This window comes from Anguilla anguilla, chromosome 8 (assembly GCF_013347855.1).
Source record: "Anguilla anguilla isolate fAngAng1 chromosome 8, fAngAng1.pri, whole genome shotgun sequence".
NCBI classification, from domain to species: Eukaryota; Metazoa; Chordata; class Actinopteri; order Anguilliformes; family Anguillidae; genus Anguilla; species Anguilla anguilla.
This window is the reverse complement of record NC_049208.1, coordinates 40387194-40406421: the sequence shown is the minus strand read 5'-3', so window position 1 is coordinate 40406421 and position 19228 is coordinate 40387194. Positions and strand designations below refer to the sequence as shown.

The 19228-nt window shown below is 39.3% G+C and overlaps 1 protein-coding gene across 3 annotated transcripts; it reads right to left on the bottom strand.

Moving 5' to 3' along the window:
• Positions 1-8689: 8689 nt before the first annotated feature.
• On the bottom strand, positions 8690-17029 carry si:ch211-133n4.6 (uncharacterized protein LOC797776 homolog). 3 transcript variants are annotated; one of them, XM_035431041.1, is made up of 12 exons: positions 16863-17029; positions 16624-16778; positions 14462-14520; positions 13808-13834; positions 13389-13421; positions 13253-13288; positions 12182-12214; positions 11155-11190; positions 10375-10413; positions 9979-10011; positions 9662-9685; positions 8690-8943 (listed from the first exon to the last, which is right to left on the bottom strand). In XM_035431041.1, the coding sequence occupies exons 2-12, from the start codon at positions 16632-16634 to the stop codon at positions 8933-8935; spliced, it is 342 nt and encodes a 113-aa protein (XP_035286932.1). In that variant the 5' UTR covers positions 16635-16778; positions 16863-17029; the 3' UTR covers positions 8690-8932. The 3 variants fall into 3 exon arrangements, with proteins under 3 accessions (XP_035286932.1, XP_035286931.1, XP_035286933.1); XM_035431040.1 differs by lacking the exon at positions 8690-8943 and having other exon boundaries at positions 9285-9685; XM_035431042.1 differs by lacking the exons at positions 8690-8943; positions 12182-12214 and having other exon boundaries at positions 9285-9685.
• Between the last annotated feature and the right edge of the window lie 2199 nt (positions 17030-19228).

The window sequence follows — 19228 nt, the reverse complement described above, 5'->3', positions numbered from 1 at the left end:
AAAACCTGGGCTACTTACCTGCAAAATACCACAAACAAAAAGGGGCTTGAGAAACAATTAATGGCTGATGTTTGCCATGTTCATGCCACTATCAATGTTTATAGCCACCTTACACATAATGTATTTTAAAAAGGTGGATAGGACAGTGGATGGAAGGAGGACGGCGGATGGGGGAGTGGCTATTCATTTCAAAGCTGACGCACCTGTTTACTCCATGTGATTCGCAAACAATGGAATTGACCAAGATAATGAAGACTACATACATTAACGCTCATGGATGTTCATTCATACTCGTCTGCTTTGTTTTGGTGTATAAAAAGCATTTCCTGTCAATTGGTATCAGTGGTAACTAGTGGGTGGGCTGAGTGGGTAATAATTGGGTGCTTAGATAAATGATTGAATAGGAACTAATCACCTGTCTGTTACCCTTGTCCTGTCCAATAATTATTAAATATTTTAGCACTAGGTTTATACATAAAAACTGTATTTTTCTCCTCGAGAGAGGGAAAGATCTGAAGCTGTTTAAAAAAAAGTCGTAATACAGTTGAATGGATTCCATTTGCAAGTTTGGGCGTCACTAGGGGAAACCCAGCATGTGAGCTCAGAGATGACGTGCCACCAGAGGAAGCGAAGGATCGCTTGAACAAAGGCGTCTCATTTCTTTTCAAAGAGGTGAGCCTGCCTGTGCAGGGCGCATGACTGAGAGGGGGTACGGGTCTCAGATCATTGCCTCCCCACTCAGCCTCTCCATAATGGCCACCCTGAAGGATGCGGCACCATTCCATGATCCTCCCGCTTATCTTCAGCGCTCAGTGCTGTTAGCGCACAGCTGCATGTGATGACTGTGGATGAGGCTCAGTGAAATGGTGGAATGTTATTGTCATTGTGTTTAATGTTATTATTTCCAATTTTCAATCAGTTATGACTGGCTCCATAGATTAATATTAATAGTAATATACTGTAAGGTGCCAGTGACAATAATGGTGTCCGTAAGGATGAGAATCATGCTAATGTTGATGAGAATGATGACAGCAATGAAGATGGTAGTGATGATGGAGAGGGAAATTAGCACCAGCCACAAGGTAAATATAATTTGTGGCTGGCTGGTTTGTCTATTCTACCAGCCACTTTGGCAGGTAAACAACCATCACTTGGAGGTCCTGTTCTATTCTAAAGATTTAGTTGTCTGGTATAAGAGTAAAATTGGCTGGGAAATTTTGGCCAGAGGACAAAACAGTTATTTTCCTGCCCTGAATGATGGTGAGGATGAAGATGATAAAGATGATTATGATTATGATAACAGAGATGATGATAATGTTGAAGACGATGATGGTGATGCTGTTGACAGTAGCAATGATGCTTATATTGGTCATGATCAATCTGTAATAGTAGTAAAAATAATCATTATTATTATTATTATAATTATTGTTAAAATAATAATAATTATTATTATTATTCTTATTATTATTATTATTATTATTACCTCGGTTAACTCTTCACTCTCTCTACCTCCATAGAGCACCGTGCTCATGCAGTATGTGCTCGTCCTGGTCAGCATCTCTTCCTGAGCACGTGCACTGGAGGGCGGGAGGAGGAGCCTGATGGGAGTACAGGGAAATGAAAAACAGGGCAAAACACTTTCTGAAGAGTGTGGGTTATGCTCTCAGTTTACTGTGTTATTAACTTTGTAAGGCAAGTCCCCTGTTTACTGGTAATATATCCTTCCTGGAAAGTATGGACATCCCATTTCTTGGATAAAATGAGGTGTGTCTTTATGTCTCTATGTCTTTAGTTACTTAAAAGGTTCCCCGGTACTTACAGTGCCTGTTTCTCTCTGACCTGGTCATAACAAACCCACATGAATAGACCTATGGTGGGTCCAGGTTTCCTTTTTTCCAGAAATGTGTTACTTTGGTGCATTGCCTTAATTTACAAGCCTAAGGATATTTATGAGTCCTTAGAATACCCCTACAGGCTTGCTGGCTCTAGGGACAGGGGGTGAATTAAGGTGAAATGGGTCCTCCTCACCCATAGGAGAGAGAAAAAAAAACATTTGTTAGTTTAGGACAATCAGAAAGCTTTCTGTGCCGTGATTAACATCACAGTGACTGTTGAAAGGGAGGTGGATGTCTCACAGAGATAATGGCGCCGCGTTTGAATATGCTGGTCACACTCTGAGACGCTAACAGACTGGCTGACTCCTCCTGTCCACAGCTTTTCGGTGTTCTTGACTGGAACTTCAGCATGCGAGTCTCCTGAATCCCAAACAGATTCAAAACAGGAGGAGGAACAGAAAAGCCTAGAAAAGAAGGCATGGCTGGTGATGCACACTCGTGTTCAAAAGAGATAAACTGCCTGCACGTCAATCACTTCCACAGCATCAGCATGCCATTGATTGTTCAATGAAAATACCACACCTTAATCTAAATATGAACCAAATGCATGTAAACATGAAACGAAGAGTGACAGATTCACTCAGATTGCAACTCTGGCCCTTGTGGAGAGTAAATTTAATAGCTATATGACAATTTTCATGAATACTTCACATAATATCAATTACATATCTGTTTTGAATTTAGCTAATTTTGCATATCATCATCAACAACGACAAATGAACAAAAATCTTTATGATACCATTTCACAACACCATTTGACAATTAGCCATAATCTGCAATGACGGGGTGCGGGGGGGACATTCAGCTGCTTCAGAGAGAAAATCACGCTGTGTCGGGACTCTGTTGTTCGGCCCACAAAGGTGTTCTCTAACTTCTGAGAAGGCCATTTGTGAATCCAGTCAGGATCCCACGAAGTTTCATCACGGACAATGCCAGCCTCTCCTTCGCCACGGCCAGCGCTTTCTTCACTGCCAGCAGGTTGGCAGAGAGCTCCCCCCCTTTTGTGGGACGTCAATAGCAGCAGTGTTTGGGCTAGAACGAGTGCTTCCTGACGCAATGAAAGACATTGTTAGCGCTATGTTCTCTGACAAATGTGTCCTTCCAAAGTACCAGACCCATTTGTGCTTAAAGATGTTGATGTCACCAGGAAAAAAAAACGTTTTTCTTTTTTTTTGTGTAGACTTTGAGTGTGCTATCAAAAGGTGTGCACAATGCACATTCCAAAGAGCTCATTAGATTGCTAACAACATTCTTGATTGATTTTTGGACCAGTAGGATTATAAAATGGCTATTATTCAATTGGCCTGGTGTCAGTTTAACACTTTACCAACTAATCGACTTCACTGACTGATATTAACAGGGAAGCCTTTTTATTTTCTGAAGTAATGAACTTTCAATAAAATCTATTGTCACTGTCCAATAAGAAACGGGATTGTTTCAGATTCTGTAAATGTTTCATGCAGGATATTTTACATATTGTGTAAAAAAAAGCAATATGTGCTCCTAAAGCCCCAGTCACACAGTCTCTTCAGTATTCTCATTATGAGAAAACATAATAAGACTGGCTTGTGAATGCCTTGTAGCTTTGTGGACCTCTCAAATTTATCAATTTGTGATTTCAGTAGACCTGACTGTGCTGTGATGTTCTATAGAGGTAAGTTTTGAATTTGAAAGCATGATAGTGTGACTGCCATTGTTATAGTTATTGTAATAGTATAATAATTGATAGGTCATAAATAGCTTGTTCTGTATTTATGTCACAGACCACGACAGAGACCTGTGGTAATAGTGTAATATTAGGAATAAAAATGTCTAATTTTGTAAGTGTATGGACTATATTTTGACAATTGTGGGGACACAGTGCCATGGGTACTTTGGACGATACTTCAAATTATGATATTTGAGATACCTGTTCACCCTAAAGCATGTTTTAAAAATGGTGAATTTAATAATGTATGCCTCTATAAAATGTACAAACCCATGTCAGAAAACACTGGGCCCTCATATGCAGAGACTGTCAAGAATAAGTTACTTTCTACTCAAATGTAACAGCAAAACAGCTTTCCTCTTATTCTACTAATGGCTGTTTTGCTTTCCTGTGCAGGCAGTTAGTCATTTGTTTTTGACAGCCCCCGAAGATGACGGCCCCATGTTACTTTTCCTACGTGTGTTTGGCAATAAAAAATTTTAGTCTCAAATTTTTAAGGTTATTCAATTCTTGATTTCTCTGAATATTTTAAATTGAAGAGCACCTTCTGAATGCTTAGTTTATTTAGCATTGCCCTTGACATAAACGGTATATCCAACACAAATAGGAAGGGATTATGACACAGTCCCAAAGAGTTTCAACCAAACCCCCTCATCTCCTGCCCAAAGAAGCCAGAGCAGGTACAGGTTGATCTTCCAAATCCTCTAGTTGAAGCAACACAAGACCTGACATCAGTTAAAATTAAGTAGGAGCAAATGCTCTGAAGTGAGTTTGCTTTAATAGGCCTGCCTGAATGACTGCCCGTAGGTTCTAATACTGTGATGCTGATACAGTGTGTAGTGAAACAGATATGATGGGGAGTGCTGTTCGGGTAAGAGGAGCAACAGTGCAGCTTTGTTTGCAGCGCGCTTGCCTCAGAGGGGCTCGTTAATTTAAACAGCACCTCGAGAACGACGGCGCTCGAAGCCGCTTTTAAATAGCCGCGTCGGTTTGGTCCGAGGGGTTGGGCAGCCCTGGTGTAACCTTAGCTATTGGCTTCCCCTCGAGGTGGTTTTAGCGGACAAAACCAAGTCAGAAGGAAGATTAAGATTTAGAACGGAGGCCATTCTCCCCAGGACCCGAGGAGATTTTCCCGAAAAGCATTCTCTAGGATTAATATTTTCTGCATTAGCATTTCCGATCAGGTCCACACTGGGGTCCAGCTCAGCCTGCTCATAAAAGGACAAAATCATGCTGGCTTTCAAGACACGTCGCAATCACCCATTTACATTCAGCATGTGCGTGCTTTAGGCAAAACACAGTCAGCAACAGGCTTTACAAAAACATTTTGGCAAGACCAAGCCTGACTCCCCAAAAATTTGAAGCCAAGAACTTTCCAGTGGGAAGAAAAAACACAAACAGTGGCGAGAAAAAAAAACCCTGCTGGGAGGAAATCTCGGGAGGAACCCATTCTCCACTGGCTGGTCCGGTGTCAATAGTTAAAGATAGGCTGAAGGGTAATAGGGAATCTATTGGAGCAAGTGCCAGGGTGGTTTATAGTCTGAGGTACTAGCTGGTGAAATACAGTCCAAACAAAGCAGTGTATTTTAATGTGCAGACCAGGAGAGCTAGATGATGAATCTAGGCCTTCACGTAACACCGTGGCATGGGCTTCAACCAGGAGAGGGACGAGGCTGGGGCAGGCTGGAACTCATCGTGGGAGAAAGGACCAGAAGCTCCATGGAAAACAACAGGTGTGATGTCCTGTGTGAAAGAACGTGTCGCGCAGTGTGGGAAATGCTGGTCACTTCTGTCTTTCATGGTGAGGCTCACCAGTGACATGTGGCTTATCATGTCACATGACCATTCCTCTCCATGCCATGAAAGTGGCAGAGATTTGTACTTGGCTTCTACATACTTGATTTCTACATTGCCTGGTACAGGCTTCACCCAGGTATTACCTACATATTCTATTCCTGGTTGTATGGCTACAGGGTTGTTTCAGTCGATTTTCCCTGACCAAAATCCTATCCATAAAGCAAATTGGCTTTATCAAATTTTTTGCTGTTGTTGACTGCCCAATTGGCTCAAATTGCATATTGCAGCCACAGGGTAGCACTATTTCCATAGAAACTCTTTTGGGTTGCTAGGTGACTCATCCGGTAAAGGCACTGTTCTTGTTCTTGCCCATGGATTGGCCCAATAGTCTGGGATCAAATCCCGATCTCGCCTGTGCCAACAACGGCCGGTAACCTCACAGGGTGGTGCATAATTGGCAGTACCGTCACCCAGGGTTAGGGAGGGCTCAGTCAGCAGGGATCCACGTCTCATCGCTCTCTAGCGACCCCCGCTGGTCGATCGGATACCAACAAGTCTGTTTGCTAAGCTGCACATGAAGTGTCTTCTTCAAACCGCATCTTGCTAATTGCTGTGCGATTAGAAGTGGTTCTTGGCGTCATGTGCTTTGGAGAAGAGTATTGTTTGTGCTCTCCCATATCGATGGTAGGGATTCCAGCAATGAGTGCTGATGCATGTGATTGGGCATTCCAAATTTGAAAAAAACTGAAAACTCACCCATTCTTGAGAAAGGGGGGGTGCCAGAAGCCCGGTTTAACTTTGGAGAATTATTCCATCTTGTTTTCTTACCCCAGTCTAATATAGTAATTTTATCCTGTAGAATTGCTCGTGCAGTATGCAGCTAATGTTCATGAATAAGGCCAGGGCCTTACACAGAGATGCTGTTTAAATGAGTACTTATTAACACACACACTCTAAAAAAATGTGAATTACCAGTTTGGACTGTATTGAATTAACACAATTGGGTTTTTATATACCACAGCATAGAGTGTTACTGAATATTGACCCAACCCTATCAAACTGATTAATTTATGGTTTCCCATCCAGGAGCAGTGGCTAAGATGATTGGTGCACCATTGTGATGCCACTAGCTTGTTATGTTCTTAGATGGGAGAGATATATTCATAATCTTATTTTTTCTTTGGTTCCCAACGTGGAGCTGTACAAATCCAAACCCCACCATAATTTTGTATGTCCAATTATCTACAACTGCACCCATGTCCATGCGCAAGCCCCACTGCCAATTTGGGAGAGTGTAGACAACACGTGGTGTCACCAGCTGCTTCTTTTCACATTTGCAGACTACAGCAAAGCTCACATAGAGTGGAGTCAGGGGAAGACCTTTCAAACGTGGCTTTACAAGGCAGTTCATGGGTGCCTGATCGACCAGCATGGGTCACTAGAGAGCAATGAGACATGTACTCCTAATCACCTGAGCCCTGCCAAACCCTGGGTGATGTCAGTGGTAATTTTGTGTCTCCCTATGAAGCTATTGGCCACAGTTGGTCCAGATTCAATCCAATGTGGAATCATCCAATATTCACAGTCATAGGGGAATATCATATCTCTTTCCAGTTAAACTGTTGGACGCCAATGCTGACTTGATATGGATGTATTGTGACACTCTAGGGAAGATAAAGTGAAATTATGGCCCATATCCAAAATTTATAAGCAAGGAATTCACCCAAGTATAAATGCAATGTCAGAAAACAGGTGTACAACACATCCATGTATTTGTGAACATTTTCTTTATGAAGGAGTGATCTTATCATAGTGAGGTTATTACATGCAACCATCAATCCATACTAATACAATCTTCTATAAAAATGAACGTTGAGACATATGACTACAAACAGGAAATGTGATGAGGACAAAAAGAACACTGGCAATTTTCAGAGCATTTTTTGACCAGTTAGAATCACAACAAAAACCAGGAATTCAAAAGCAGAAGCTGCGAGTTTTGGAAAACGTGAAACCTAAACCACAAGTCTTTTCTTTTGCTGGTGACTGAGTAGCATACAGGAAGTAAACCTCGTTGAAAGTATAAGACTGTTGCTTATAAAATGGTGAAACTGTATGGAGGTGGGGGAGGTTGGTGGTGTGGATGGAGTTTCTAGAAAGGTCCGCTTTTAACCTCTGCTAATGTGGCATTTAGTTAAAATGGAGGGCAGAACGTTTTCTCCCAGTACCGGATCTCCACGCGTAAACATCCGATAAGAGCCTGAGCACAAGAAGTTTAATGTATTTTCTGAAGTTACAAAGGAAGGGGAAGGGGTGTCCAGTAGCCTGGTGGATATCGGCTTCGGGTGAAGAGAAAGGCCTGACCTTTCTGAACAGCTGGGTAATGGCTTTGTGATGATAGGCCATAATTCTTAAGGTGTGATGAATAGGGTGTAGGGTGTTTCTGTTACTAGACCGAAAGCCAGGATCAAAGAGATCTTTTGAGCAGGGGGACTTTCTATGCATTGCTTTTGATCTTGGAGGCATGTCTTGCCAATATCGTATGTATTGGCATCAGAGAAGTGCACTTTTTTTCTTTCCTAGAAAGTCACTGGGCAAGAACTGCAAAAGGCAGCAGTAGGTGATAATGAGATTAGTGTGGATTCAAAAGACTAAAGCTAGACCATTACTTCAGCAGCAGTAGAAACTCAATTCATTAATATTTCTGGATAATTCTCTGCTATGTGTGAACTGAGTTTATCTTGATAAACTAATGACACATTTTCCTTATTTTCACTTGTTTCAGTTAGATATTCCACCGATTACCTTTGAATGGGTTGCATTGTTTTTCAGGAAAGCCCCCAGTAACACCATTACATTTAGATCAAATGTAGATAAATAGAGAGGTTAGTCCATGACTGCGTATTAAAATTGATGGTCTAATGTTCATTGCAAATACATGCAGATGGAAAATATCATTGGCGTAAACTTACTACAATAGATGTTCTTGGATGATGATTAAAGTTTGTTAACTTTTGAGAAAGGGTTGTATGGAAAGTCAATAAAAGATTTGTCTAAACCTAGTTTTTAGTTCTGTACCCATGGCTTAAAGTTATACATTGGCTGGCATGCTTTCATTTACAATTATGCCCATGATTTTTACTCTGTAGATAAATCTTTTGTGCTGGGCACTTGTAAAAAATCCCATTTAATATTGAGTCAAACCTCTGAATTCATATATCATTTCAGAACTCATGTCGAACACATCAAAATATGAATGATAAAACTAGAAAATAACATGTTTGCTTGGAGAAGTTTATTAAGTGAATAATGATGTGAGAAAGAAATGTTTACATTTTACATTATTTCGAATTTTAGGTTTCTCCTTTTTCAAAAGTAATGTTCTTAAAAAATGATTTAAACACTGAGTTTTTGTCAAGAGTAGATTTTATAACTATTCTTATTCTATGCTACGGCTTTGAATATAATAAGTCTTCAGGTAGACAGCACCAGTCAAAGTTAGCTTCATCAAGTCTGAGAATCTGAGCCTCCTTTAGCGTTTACCTGTACGGGATGAAAAAATAAGTATTTTAATTGGATTTCAAATATATAGGACAGGTATATGCATATACACAGATTTCGGCCCCTTTCAATTCAACTCCTGCAGGCAGACAAACCGTGAACAAGCAGGAAATTGATTTTCTGACGTTGCCCAAGGACACAGATAGCTCTGTGCTGCCACCGTCTGGCTCACGACAGAACACACACCGGTGTAATTCACAATTTCTAATAGGATTTGTTCGCTAAAAAATATTGCACCTCCTCCTTGGATTTAAGACATGAACAGAAGACTAAATTGCCATCTAGGTTGTGTTAAGAAATGTGTTTTATTTGACATTGCACAGACAAAATAGTTTTCTAGGGTTTTAAAATTTTCTAGATGGAGCTCCTTGTGATGGAACATTCAGAGAATGAGTGAATGTGTTGCAACAAATGAATTTACTTTCCTTAATATGAATGATGTTCATGATCTATAATCATTGATAAACATTTTTTAATGATATCCATTTTTGTGATTACTTAAGTGTGGTCTTATGCTATAACAAGCAAGCCAATGAAAAACTGAATAAAATAGTCAATTCATATTGTGCCTTACAGATAAATGTTTACTTTATATGTCATTGGAATATTCCCTTGTATATGTTTGTGGAAAACATCTCGCTCAAGCATTAACATATATCATGTGGAATCTGATGAGATCTGATTCATTTGTGCTTCGGACCTTCATCTGAGTCCGGGCTCTCATCTGAAAAATAAAAAAGAAAATAATAAATAAGCTTTTTCAGTCGTGCGTCATTTGTTACTTTCTTAGCTATTTTTAAAAAAAATCACTCTACGGCCATTCCGCACCAGTGATCAAAGCATTTCAATATCACTCCAGAATCAAAACTTACTGCAGATCAATGGCATCTCTTCTGGATTACTCTTTAGAACACATTCAAAGGCTTCTGTCATCACACAGCTGTTTATATATGCACTTTGAAATCATGCGTTTGCTTCACATTCACAGACAAGTCTGTAAGAAAGTCCATATCATACCATCGTGGTCCTCAATACTGCTTTTAGTGACATCTAAAAAAAAAAAAAAGAAATTATTGTTTGGAGTTGTACACCATAAAAATAATAATACCATTAAACAAAAGAGAAAAAGTGTCCGTTAATTAATGAAAACAAAATACAACACAAAAGAATGAAATCACATTTTCCCATTTTACATAAGCACGTTCCTTGCGATTGTCATGAGAAGCAATGAGATGTATAACACAACACACTGTTCCCCTGGGTGGTATAATCAGTCATATCCATTAAAACGATTCATTGTGAGCACATCACACTGCTGATATGCCCTTAGCATTGAATCAGTTCCAGGGTGATTGAACAGTTTTATATGTTCTCACAGAAATGTGCTGATTGACAGGATGGAGTAGCACCAACCTGAGCTTCCATTCGCATCATTGCCAGGTTGATGACCGTCTGAAAAACAAAGCAAAAGGATTGACATGTTTCATTTATTTGACCAATTAATTAATTCACTGGCCTGCAAATTAATCAATTTTTTTTGACTTACTGGTAAATTGGCTGATTGATTTGTAAATTGGGTTGCTGAAAAAATGGTTAACTTAGGAATTTATATACCACCAGTATATTTATTTGCTCGTTTCACAGAAATGGGTGTTGTTCTCAGTCTGATGTACATGACATTGGTACACATTAGGGCATAATGAAACATCGATGCATCAATTCATCCCGATGCAAATATCACAATGCAACTGCATCCATGTGATAGATATGAATCGATTCGTATCATGATGAACAATTAATTTACATGACAAACTTTTATTTTGGCAGATTGAGGCACAGAAGCTAATGAACACTTGTAAACTTTGAAAGTTATACTGTTTGTTATTTCAATAATCTCTTGAGTGTCAGTGAGGTGGGGAGGGGGGATCTGTCGAATCTAATGGTCACATTCACATTGCAGCTAATTTTATTGTATTGTGATAATTATTTATTAATTGTATCATATTGTTGTAAATTAAGATAAATTGTATTGCATCATATCATTGTTCAGGGTATCGCTATTGTATCGTCAAGTTGTATCATTATACCCGTAGTACAAATGCCAATTGATACACCTGGACCAAACACGGAAGAATGTGCTTCTGGTTCATGTCCGAATTCATCCTGGATTCTGAATATCAAATGAACACTCACCACTATGATCGGCTTCAGCACTTGTGCTGCTGGGATCTAAAATGAAGACCACAAATGATATTTTACTTTACACTTTGTTTATAGGAACATCCCCACATTCAACAGTATTTTAGCCCAGTGCTCAGTGCATAACAGATAATATTACTCTTAAACCCATTGTTGATTATATTCCACAAAGAACAAGAATATAGATTTAAATAATGCCCAGCCCGCCTCCCCCCCCCCCCCCCCAATCCATTTTTATTTACATTTATTTTTATGTTGTATAGCTGTCCGTTAATATCAGAAGTATCTATGTGACCAATTCTCTCTGTAACCATTCTCATTTCAATTATTTAACGTCAGTGCCATATCATATAGGCCTACAATGCAGTAAAAATGCATGGGCTGGTAGGTTAGCTTTGTCTAAAACAAGCAGATATTCCCGTGTGGAAGTTCCACAGGAAAGTTCACAAAGGGGCCAATGGAAGGTGGAGTCCAGATCTAATCAAACTCACGAATCTCTGAGGAAGATTGAACACTTCCAGTCATGCAGTGTGTGGAATATTTTTGGCACTTAGCATGATCAACACAGTTAAGTTTAGGGCCATTATGAGTTAGACACAAAATTTGTTTTCCCTATACGTACAATACCTAACTTATGACTATTCATTGCAATACAATAAAACATTTTTGTGAAATGTTTTAGTGTTTTATTATCTTCCATAAAATACCAATTATGACAGTTGAATAGTATTTAATTAAGATTTTAGTTATTTATATATACTATATTCACAACAGCTAATATGGACATCTTGACAAAAGGGCACAGAGAAATTAACCATTAAATAATTGTGTTAAGTAGGTCATGTCAGCCCATTATTACAACATTTTCATTACTATTTCATTTCAAGCCGAATTTAGTTATTTATTGGGAAAAAAATCTTTTCTGTCTTTTCATTGAAATAATTCATCCAAATCACAAAATAGAAAGACAAATGAATCCTGAACACTAAAATGAAAAACTATTAAAAAATGTTTTCCCCACCTCCATTCCCTCCATTGTAATACTGAGGTTCGTCTATGAAAAGAAAAAGAAAATATACTTTAAATATATTACATATTATCAATATAAAAATTGTAATTATTATAATTGCCTATTTTAAATCAAAAAGAGGGAAACCTTCTCTTGTTTAAGAGCTGTTCAGATATGGTTTGTTCCTTGTTCATTTTATTTTTGCACTACCCAGATTTAGAGAATGGATCACTTTATTTAAATGTACCACAAGGTGGCATGAGAGGAGAGAAATGAACTGATACGTAATTTCTGGGAAAAGGTGGCAGATGCAATACGAGGTCCATTCCAAGTTGGTCCTATCATGGAAAACAAATGTTTACTTGTGCAGGCCCACAGAATCCCTGCAGACAGTGCGAACATTACTTACTTTATCAGACCTCAAAAGGTATGGGTGCAGAGGAGGGACACTATTGTCTGTTTAAGTGTTATTTTGCTCTTGGGCTGTTTTAAGGCTTACCAGCCACAGTAGCAGCAGTTGGCCTTTACAGTACATTCCGTCCTTCTGGGAATACTGTAGGACGAGTGCATTAAATGCAGAGGTGAACTGGAGCTTGCCAATTCCAGACATCTGCTGAAATTAAAAATGGCCCTATTCTGGTTTGTGGTTCGGAAAACATTCGCAAAAATTCAAATAAAGCGGTATTTCAGACAAGCTCAACAAAAAGGTATAGAGCTGCAATGAAGATGATGCACTAGATTCAATGCTTTTAGGACACTGTGTCCTTGTGACAGATTCTCAAAACTCACAAAAACTTGAAATCAGCATAAACCCGACAAGGGAAACAATTTCACATGATGAATGAACATAAAAAAGTATTTTGTGAGTTTTTCATGTGGACGTTTCCAATAACCACAATTCTATAAGGACTCAGAGGACCAGACATTTTATCCCAGTAGAGTCCACAGGTTTTCTAGCAGTGTGGGATTCAGAGATCATTTGAAAGTGCCAGATATACAGAGGAATGACATCACATACTGCTGACTGTGCATTTCTGCTCTGAGATGTGCTTCTTGGTGGTGTGCTCGTTCTGCTGTACTCACCATTAGGTTGGTCAGGGGAAATGGAGTTCATGCTCTCTGTAAAAATGAAGGTGGACACAGTGGTCACTTTAAAGATATCCAAGATACCTTGAGCTGTAATATATTTCACATGTGATTCTTATTCACAGGCCTTTACCTGTAGGCACTTCATCAGAGGTGGAGTCGTGGTCTGTGAATGAGAAAGTAAACTGATTGGTCCTTTCGGTGAAAGCCATTGTAAAATAATTCTTTCAGATAGTCAAATTTATTGCAGGATCATAATTGCCCTGAAAATGTTATTAAAGAAACAAAATCAGTTTACGTTATCTGCAGTAAAGGTTCTGTTCTCTATCAACAGAAAAGTGTGTAATGTGAGGGGCGTTTAAGAATACTAGTGTGGGTGGGATTAGGGTCTACAGTATGTAAATCCTTACAAGAGGGCTCAACAGGTCAGTGGTGAAAGAAAAACTGAACTAAAATAAAACATTAAAAAAACATTTCCATTGTAATAATAATCATCATCATCATCATCATTATCTTCATCTTCATCATCATCATCGTCATTGTTTTCCCTACCTGTGGACATGGCTTGGGCACCCCCATCTGAAACATGCATTGACACAGTCACATAAGCCAGTCGCATACCGTTTCTCATTCCATTGAGTATGGTTCTGTTATGTATCATGCCTTGCCACTCTGGTTTGTGCTTCTGTTAGTAATACCAACTGCGGAATGTTTCTGCGGTTTGATTTCTCATTATTAGAAGCATTCCTTATTAGATGCACTCTGATTACTGTTGATTCTAATGAGGTGCTGCATTAGACATGTGCTGGCAAGTCCCAAATGAGCATAATGAAACTGTAGTTTATAACTATAGTTTCTCCATAACAGAAAAAAAATAGTTGACGTCTGACAGTGAGGACTTTTGTGTACAGTCACCCAAAGTTTCACTGTCCCCTTGCCATATTGAATATCGTTACTGATATGACAAAACGGTGAGGCTTGTATACTACTTAAATGCAATGCAGTACCGGGTCCATAATCAGACTTATTTTTTTCATTGCTAAGAGCTTTATTCCAGTGCTGGCCTGCATGATACGCATTGACTGTTTAATGGGAGTGAAATCACTGCTGATGCCTTTAAGATGTCTTTTAGATCCCAGTGGAATGAATGGCTCTAGCCCCAAATGACTCCCCGTATCACATTCCAAATGACTGGCACACACTCACCCGCATCCAGGTCACCTTTCACCAGGACCACTGCCAGGGAGCAGAGGAGGAGAATATCCCTGAGGGAAAATGATCGGAAAATTAAATGATATTTGGTAAATGTGAAGGTGCAAACAAACATTGAAAATGTTTACAATAGTGTATAGCACCCAGTATCAAAGGCTATGTTATAAGCAATTTTGTTCGAAGCCTAGAACATCACAGTACATGAGAACTGACACCCTAAGCTAACCTTCTCAGAAAAGCAATGGTTAAGTGAATCAAATATACCCTATAATCTATCAGGGTTTCCTGGAGAGGCTGCTGAACAGGGCTGATAAATATAGTCAAACATTTCTCTGTCTTTTCCTTACTCTGCAATATTTTGTATATAGCCTAAATGGCTAACGACTGTAATTGGTCCTTCACATGAAAAATAACAACAATGCTTTATGGTGCCATGGTCCATTAGAAGGCAATGCCATGCTATTATAGTGATTTGGATACCTTAGATGATTTGCTTTATTTCAAACAAGAATGTCACTCTTTCTGTGTGACTTTATTAGTACAGTGCAGCAATCTAGCCATTCTGTGTCCTTGGGAAAACCGGTCTGAACGTGGCGATGCACTGCCTGCTGTAAAAGGATGGATTCCCAACAAAAATCCATTCCGAATGAGCAATGGCTTTCTGGCGGAAGGACAGTATTTCATCATAAATGCCCTTGTGTCGGAGGATGTGGAATCTAAGTCTCAGATCCCAGGCTGCTGTTGTCTTCCAGCGACAAGCACAAACCTCAGAGGCAACCACCCAATCAAACCATCTTTTTAACCATGCAATTTCACAGCATTATGCTGGAGGGATCAATAAAGTACCAACAGGCTTTCTTTTACTGCAACTCTTTCTCTTCCAGCAGTTAAATGATAAAGATGCTTTTTTATGTGACAACATAAATACAAAGACTGATTACATTTGATTTGTAATGGCATGATGCAGACCACTGAGCAAAAGGAACCTCTAACTACATAGGTTGTGTAATGACACGCACAGGTAATATTTCAACATGTAGAAACAAACTCATTTTCTTTTGATATTATGAGCTATTGAAAATGTATCACTGAATGTTTTACAAGCACTGTCCTGTGAACATTATCAGAATACCTTATCTTTGGAGTAGGAAATCAAAGGTCACAATCCCGATTCAGACAGAGTCTATTGGCATGTTTTCATCTAACTTCCTCTATGTATGCCTGTTATATTTATTTATTTACGGTTTAATTAGGACATTTTTTGAGAACTCAGAACTTCAGAATCTTTTTTGTATTTGTATAATGAAGCCACGTAATACTTGCTGAGCTCCTATGAAAAATATCCACATGCCTATATCTTTCAATTATTACACAGAAAAAAAAAGATTTTTTTTGGAATGGTATCTAGGCAACAGCATGTAACTCTCCAGGGCTGGAGATTAAAACCAATGATATAATTAATTCTCAAGAGAAAATACTGTATCTGAAACTCCAGGTCCAAAAACTTGTTATTCATTGGATTAACATTAAAGCAAATACAACTGCAAAATGCACTCCAATGTTCTTTTAATGATTTAAATATCAATGCAATTAGTACTTGCTTTCAATTAATCCATCCTTACATTTTATGTGTGGTATTAGAGCTCTTTAAAACTGTCCTGGGTCTTAGCTATTTTTTAAGATTTTGATTCCCAGCTCACAAATTGGAAAATGCTTACATATGACATTGTATTATATTAAACAGACAAGTTGAAAGATGCATGTAAATTTTTAAAAAACATTTAAATTAAATTTAACTCAAATTTAAACATATTTCAACCATTCCAATATTGCACTTCTGTTTGAATTTTTTTAAGTTACTCATCACAGTCAAAATACAGGGAACAAATAGACATAACTGAGATACAATTTTGACTGACACTTTTCTTGTGTGCCAAGGTAGCAACATGAAATCACTGCATTGATAACAAGATACTCTGAAGAGAGGAAAACAACTTTTTAAAAATGAGAAATAATTCAGTTTGTATGTTGTTGGATTTTAAAGAACACATCAAGGGTTCGTTGTGAGACACTGATAGTGAGATGTGTAAATAAGACAGCTGCTGACCATAACAACAAAAGAGAGGATAACTCCAATTAATTGAGTAAAATCTTACCTGAACAGCATCTTTGGAGATGAGTTAATGGATCCGAAATTGTACAGTACAAAGCTGAATATTGCACTTGTTCAGGTTTTCAAAGCCCAGGGTGATGCTTGAGCTTTTATACCATTTCAAACTGATGAGGGGGCTGGCCTGTCTTTGTATCAGAGCTGTGAAAAAGGAGAAAAAATGGGCTCATCTTGGATTACATTAATTGCGTGCTTAATGTAAGGATTCTTGTATCTCCTACGTACCCTTCGTTAAAAGAATCTCTTATCCCCCAGGCGCACCGTCACACCACAGAAAACCTTTTGTTACCTCGGGTATTTCTCACATCGTGTGTTTTTTTTTTTCCACCCCCAAATGTTCCCAAAAAGAGAGAGAATGTGTCGTTCTTCAAAGTTCAGTTTCCACGGTACAGTGGCTCAGGCGGTGCTTAGACCGGGTGCCAGGTAACGAGGTCATAGCCTACGTGCAGCTGATCGTCCGCGCTGATGACAGCGCGCGCTGACCGGGGAAACTCAATCGGCGGACCAAATGGGATCGCTCTGCATCTCGGAGAAAATGAAATATTCTTTGGGGTCCACGGTGCTGCCTGGGTGGGGGAATTCCAAGTGACTGAATTGGAAATTGTGGTGTGAAATGTTAACTCGTTTGTCGGTAAACCAACGCTAAATGCGCCTGACTGAAAAGGCTTGTGAAGTTCACTGTAGCGACAACATCTCTAAGGACGTCCAAAGAAGAAGAAAAATCCCCTTTCTGTGGCATGTAGAGCAGCTATCTTCCTACATACGGCATACTTCTTTTTCATATATAGGCTGTATTGGGTCAGTATTTGGAGGTTATATAGATCTCACTCTCATAATTTCTTTCCTGAAAAGTGTACATATAACAAATGGGTTTGTTCAGAGTTGTAATCAATGACTGAAGCACTGAAGTTGTATAGCAATCAGAATTTCTCAGGCCAGGTCCAGAGGCTCTGTCAAGGCCAATCCCAGAGCAGGAAACATGATTACAGCTTGCAACTGCTGCATCAGGTGATTAAGTCCTTGAATGAAAGAAAAATCAGAGAACGGTCTGTCCATTCTGAGCTAGCGAGTGGATGGAGGAGAGCGGGTGCAGCAATTGTTGCCGATTCTGTTTTACGATGCCACTGTCAAGATTTAAAGCCATGCCTGTGTGGTCTCGGTATGTGAGGATGATGATGTGCTGTGCCCTGTATGTGTGTGCTGTGGGCTGTGGATATTGGTTACGCGTTGCACCAGTACGCTGTAAATAAGTCATAACCCCCCAAGGATAAAATGTGCTTGTCAGTCTGATTATACAACTGTGGATCACTCTTATTACATATGCCTTAGCCTTGGACAACATCTGATGGCAACACAAACAATATATCATCAATAAAACACTAATTTTAGCTATGAGCCAGAACGAGGTATTTAGCATGTGTTGAAAATGTTCAAACAAGAGAAAGAATCTAGTGCTAACTATACAGACATGGTCAATTTCACAGATCACTGGTGCTAAGACTAATGCCCTTGTAAGTCTGTCCAAATCTTGGCTGCTGTTGTCATTTGATCTGTGGTTTGTTTTCTATCAGGTTGAACAACTGCCAGTGCAAATGAATGGACTGTCTTAAAACAAGACAGGAAGTGTACCAATCTTGGTTTTAAGTTTCTCTCATTTGTATGGAGGCCTATTGTAAAAAAAAGAGTCATCTCTCCTGTACAGTACAGAAGTTTGAATGATGATAAAGGAAGTAGCTCGCAGTAGTAGAGTTACATCTCACACTTCTCAGCTTGGTTATTCCAAAATGATCCTGAGCCTGATCAAAGGGGCTCTCTGTCTGTCAGCTAAAAGGATTTCACTCTTAAAAGTGTGAATAATTACCTGCTGAAGATTCCTCACTCACTCTTTTAAAGAAAGACAGAGCCATCTGTTTTAGGTCTCTTTCAAAGAAAACACTTGTTTGGAAAGACGTAATGCTGGTAAAGTCAATGTTCGACATGCATAGCAGGCTTCTGAGTGGCTTCATTTGCAAAGGCACTGCCATGAGCACAGGCTGGGCACAATAGCAGAGACAATGCTGGCCTGGCTCATGGGTGCTTGCTGACTGTGACTGGAAGTCAGATGATGCAAGTCGCAGTGCTCATTCCTGCAAGAGAATGAGCACTGCGAGTTTAAGTTGGCCTGTGTTCCTCTTACTGGCAATTTAGCAAGCCCCAGCTATAAGTCAGATGCCATCTTGCTACCAGCTGTTGTTAATGAGAGGCACACTTTTCTGATGGCAGATGGTCCTCCTGCAGCACTGTGTGTCCTTGAGGTATAAAACAGCCACTTGTTTGTGGGTGGCTGGATTGCACATACTTCACCTGCAATGCTCCTAGTATGCATGTGATTGACAGAGCAGTGACTGAAGAAGCACAACTGATTACAAAATGGGCCGGCAAAAAAGGGGGGGGGGGGGGGGGATAAAAATAAACAAATGAGTTAATTCACTGTATACAATGTACTATATATGCCAGCGACATCACTCAAAGATCACAGTGCCTTTAGAAGTACTGCTTGGCAAAAGACTCAACTAAATTGAAATCCTTTTAATTGTTAACATGTTAAACCT

Excerpts from the sequence above, each read along its gene's own strand:
- si:ch211-133n4.6 (XM_035431040.1), bottom strand. Across the intron at positions 13,289-13,388 it reads CTCTGATGAAGTGCCTACAG|AGAGCATGAACTCCATTTCC; the intron begins GTAAAGGCCTGT and ends TCATTTTTACAG. Across the intron at positions 9,686-9,978 it reads CAGTATTGAGGACCACGATG|ATGAGAGCCCGGACTCAGAT; the intron begins GTATGATATGGA and ends TTTATTTTTCAG.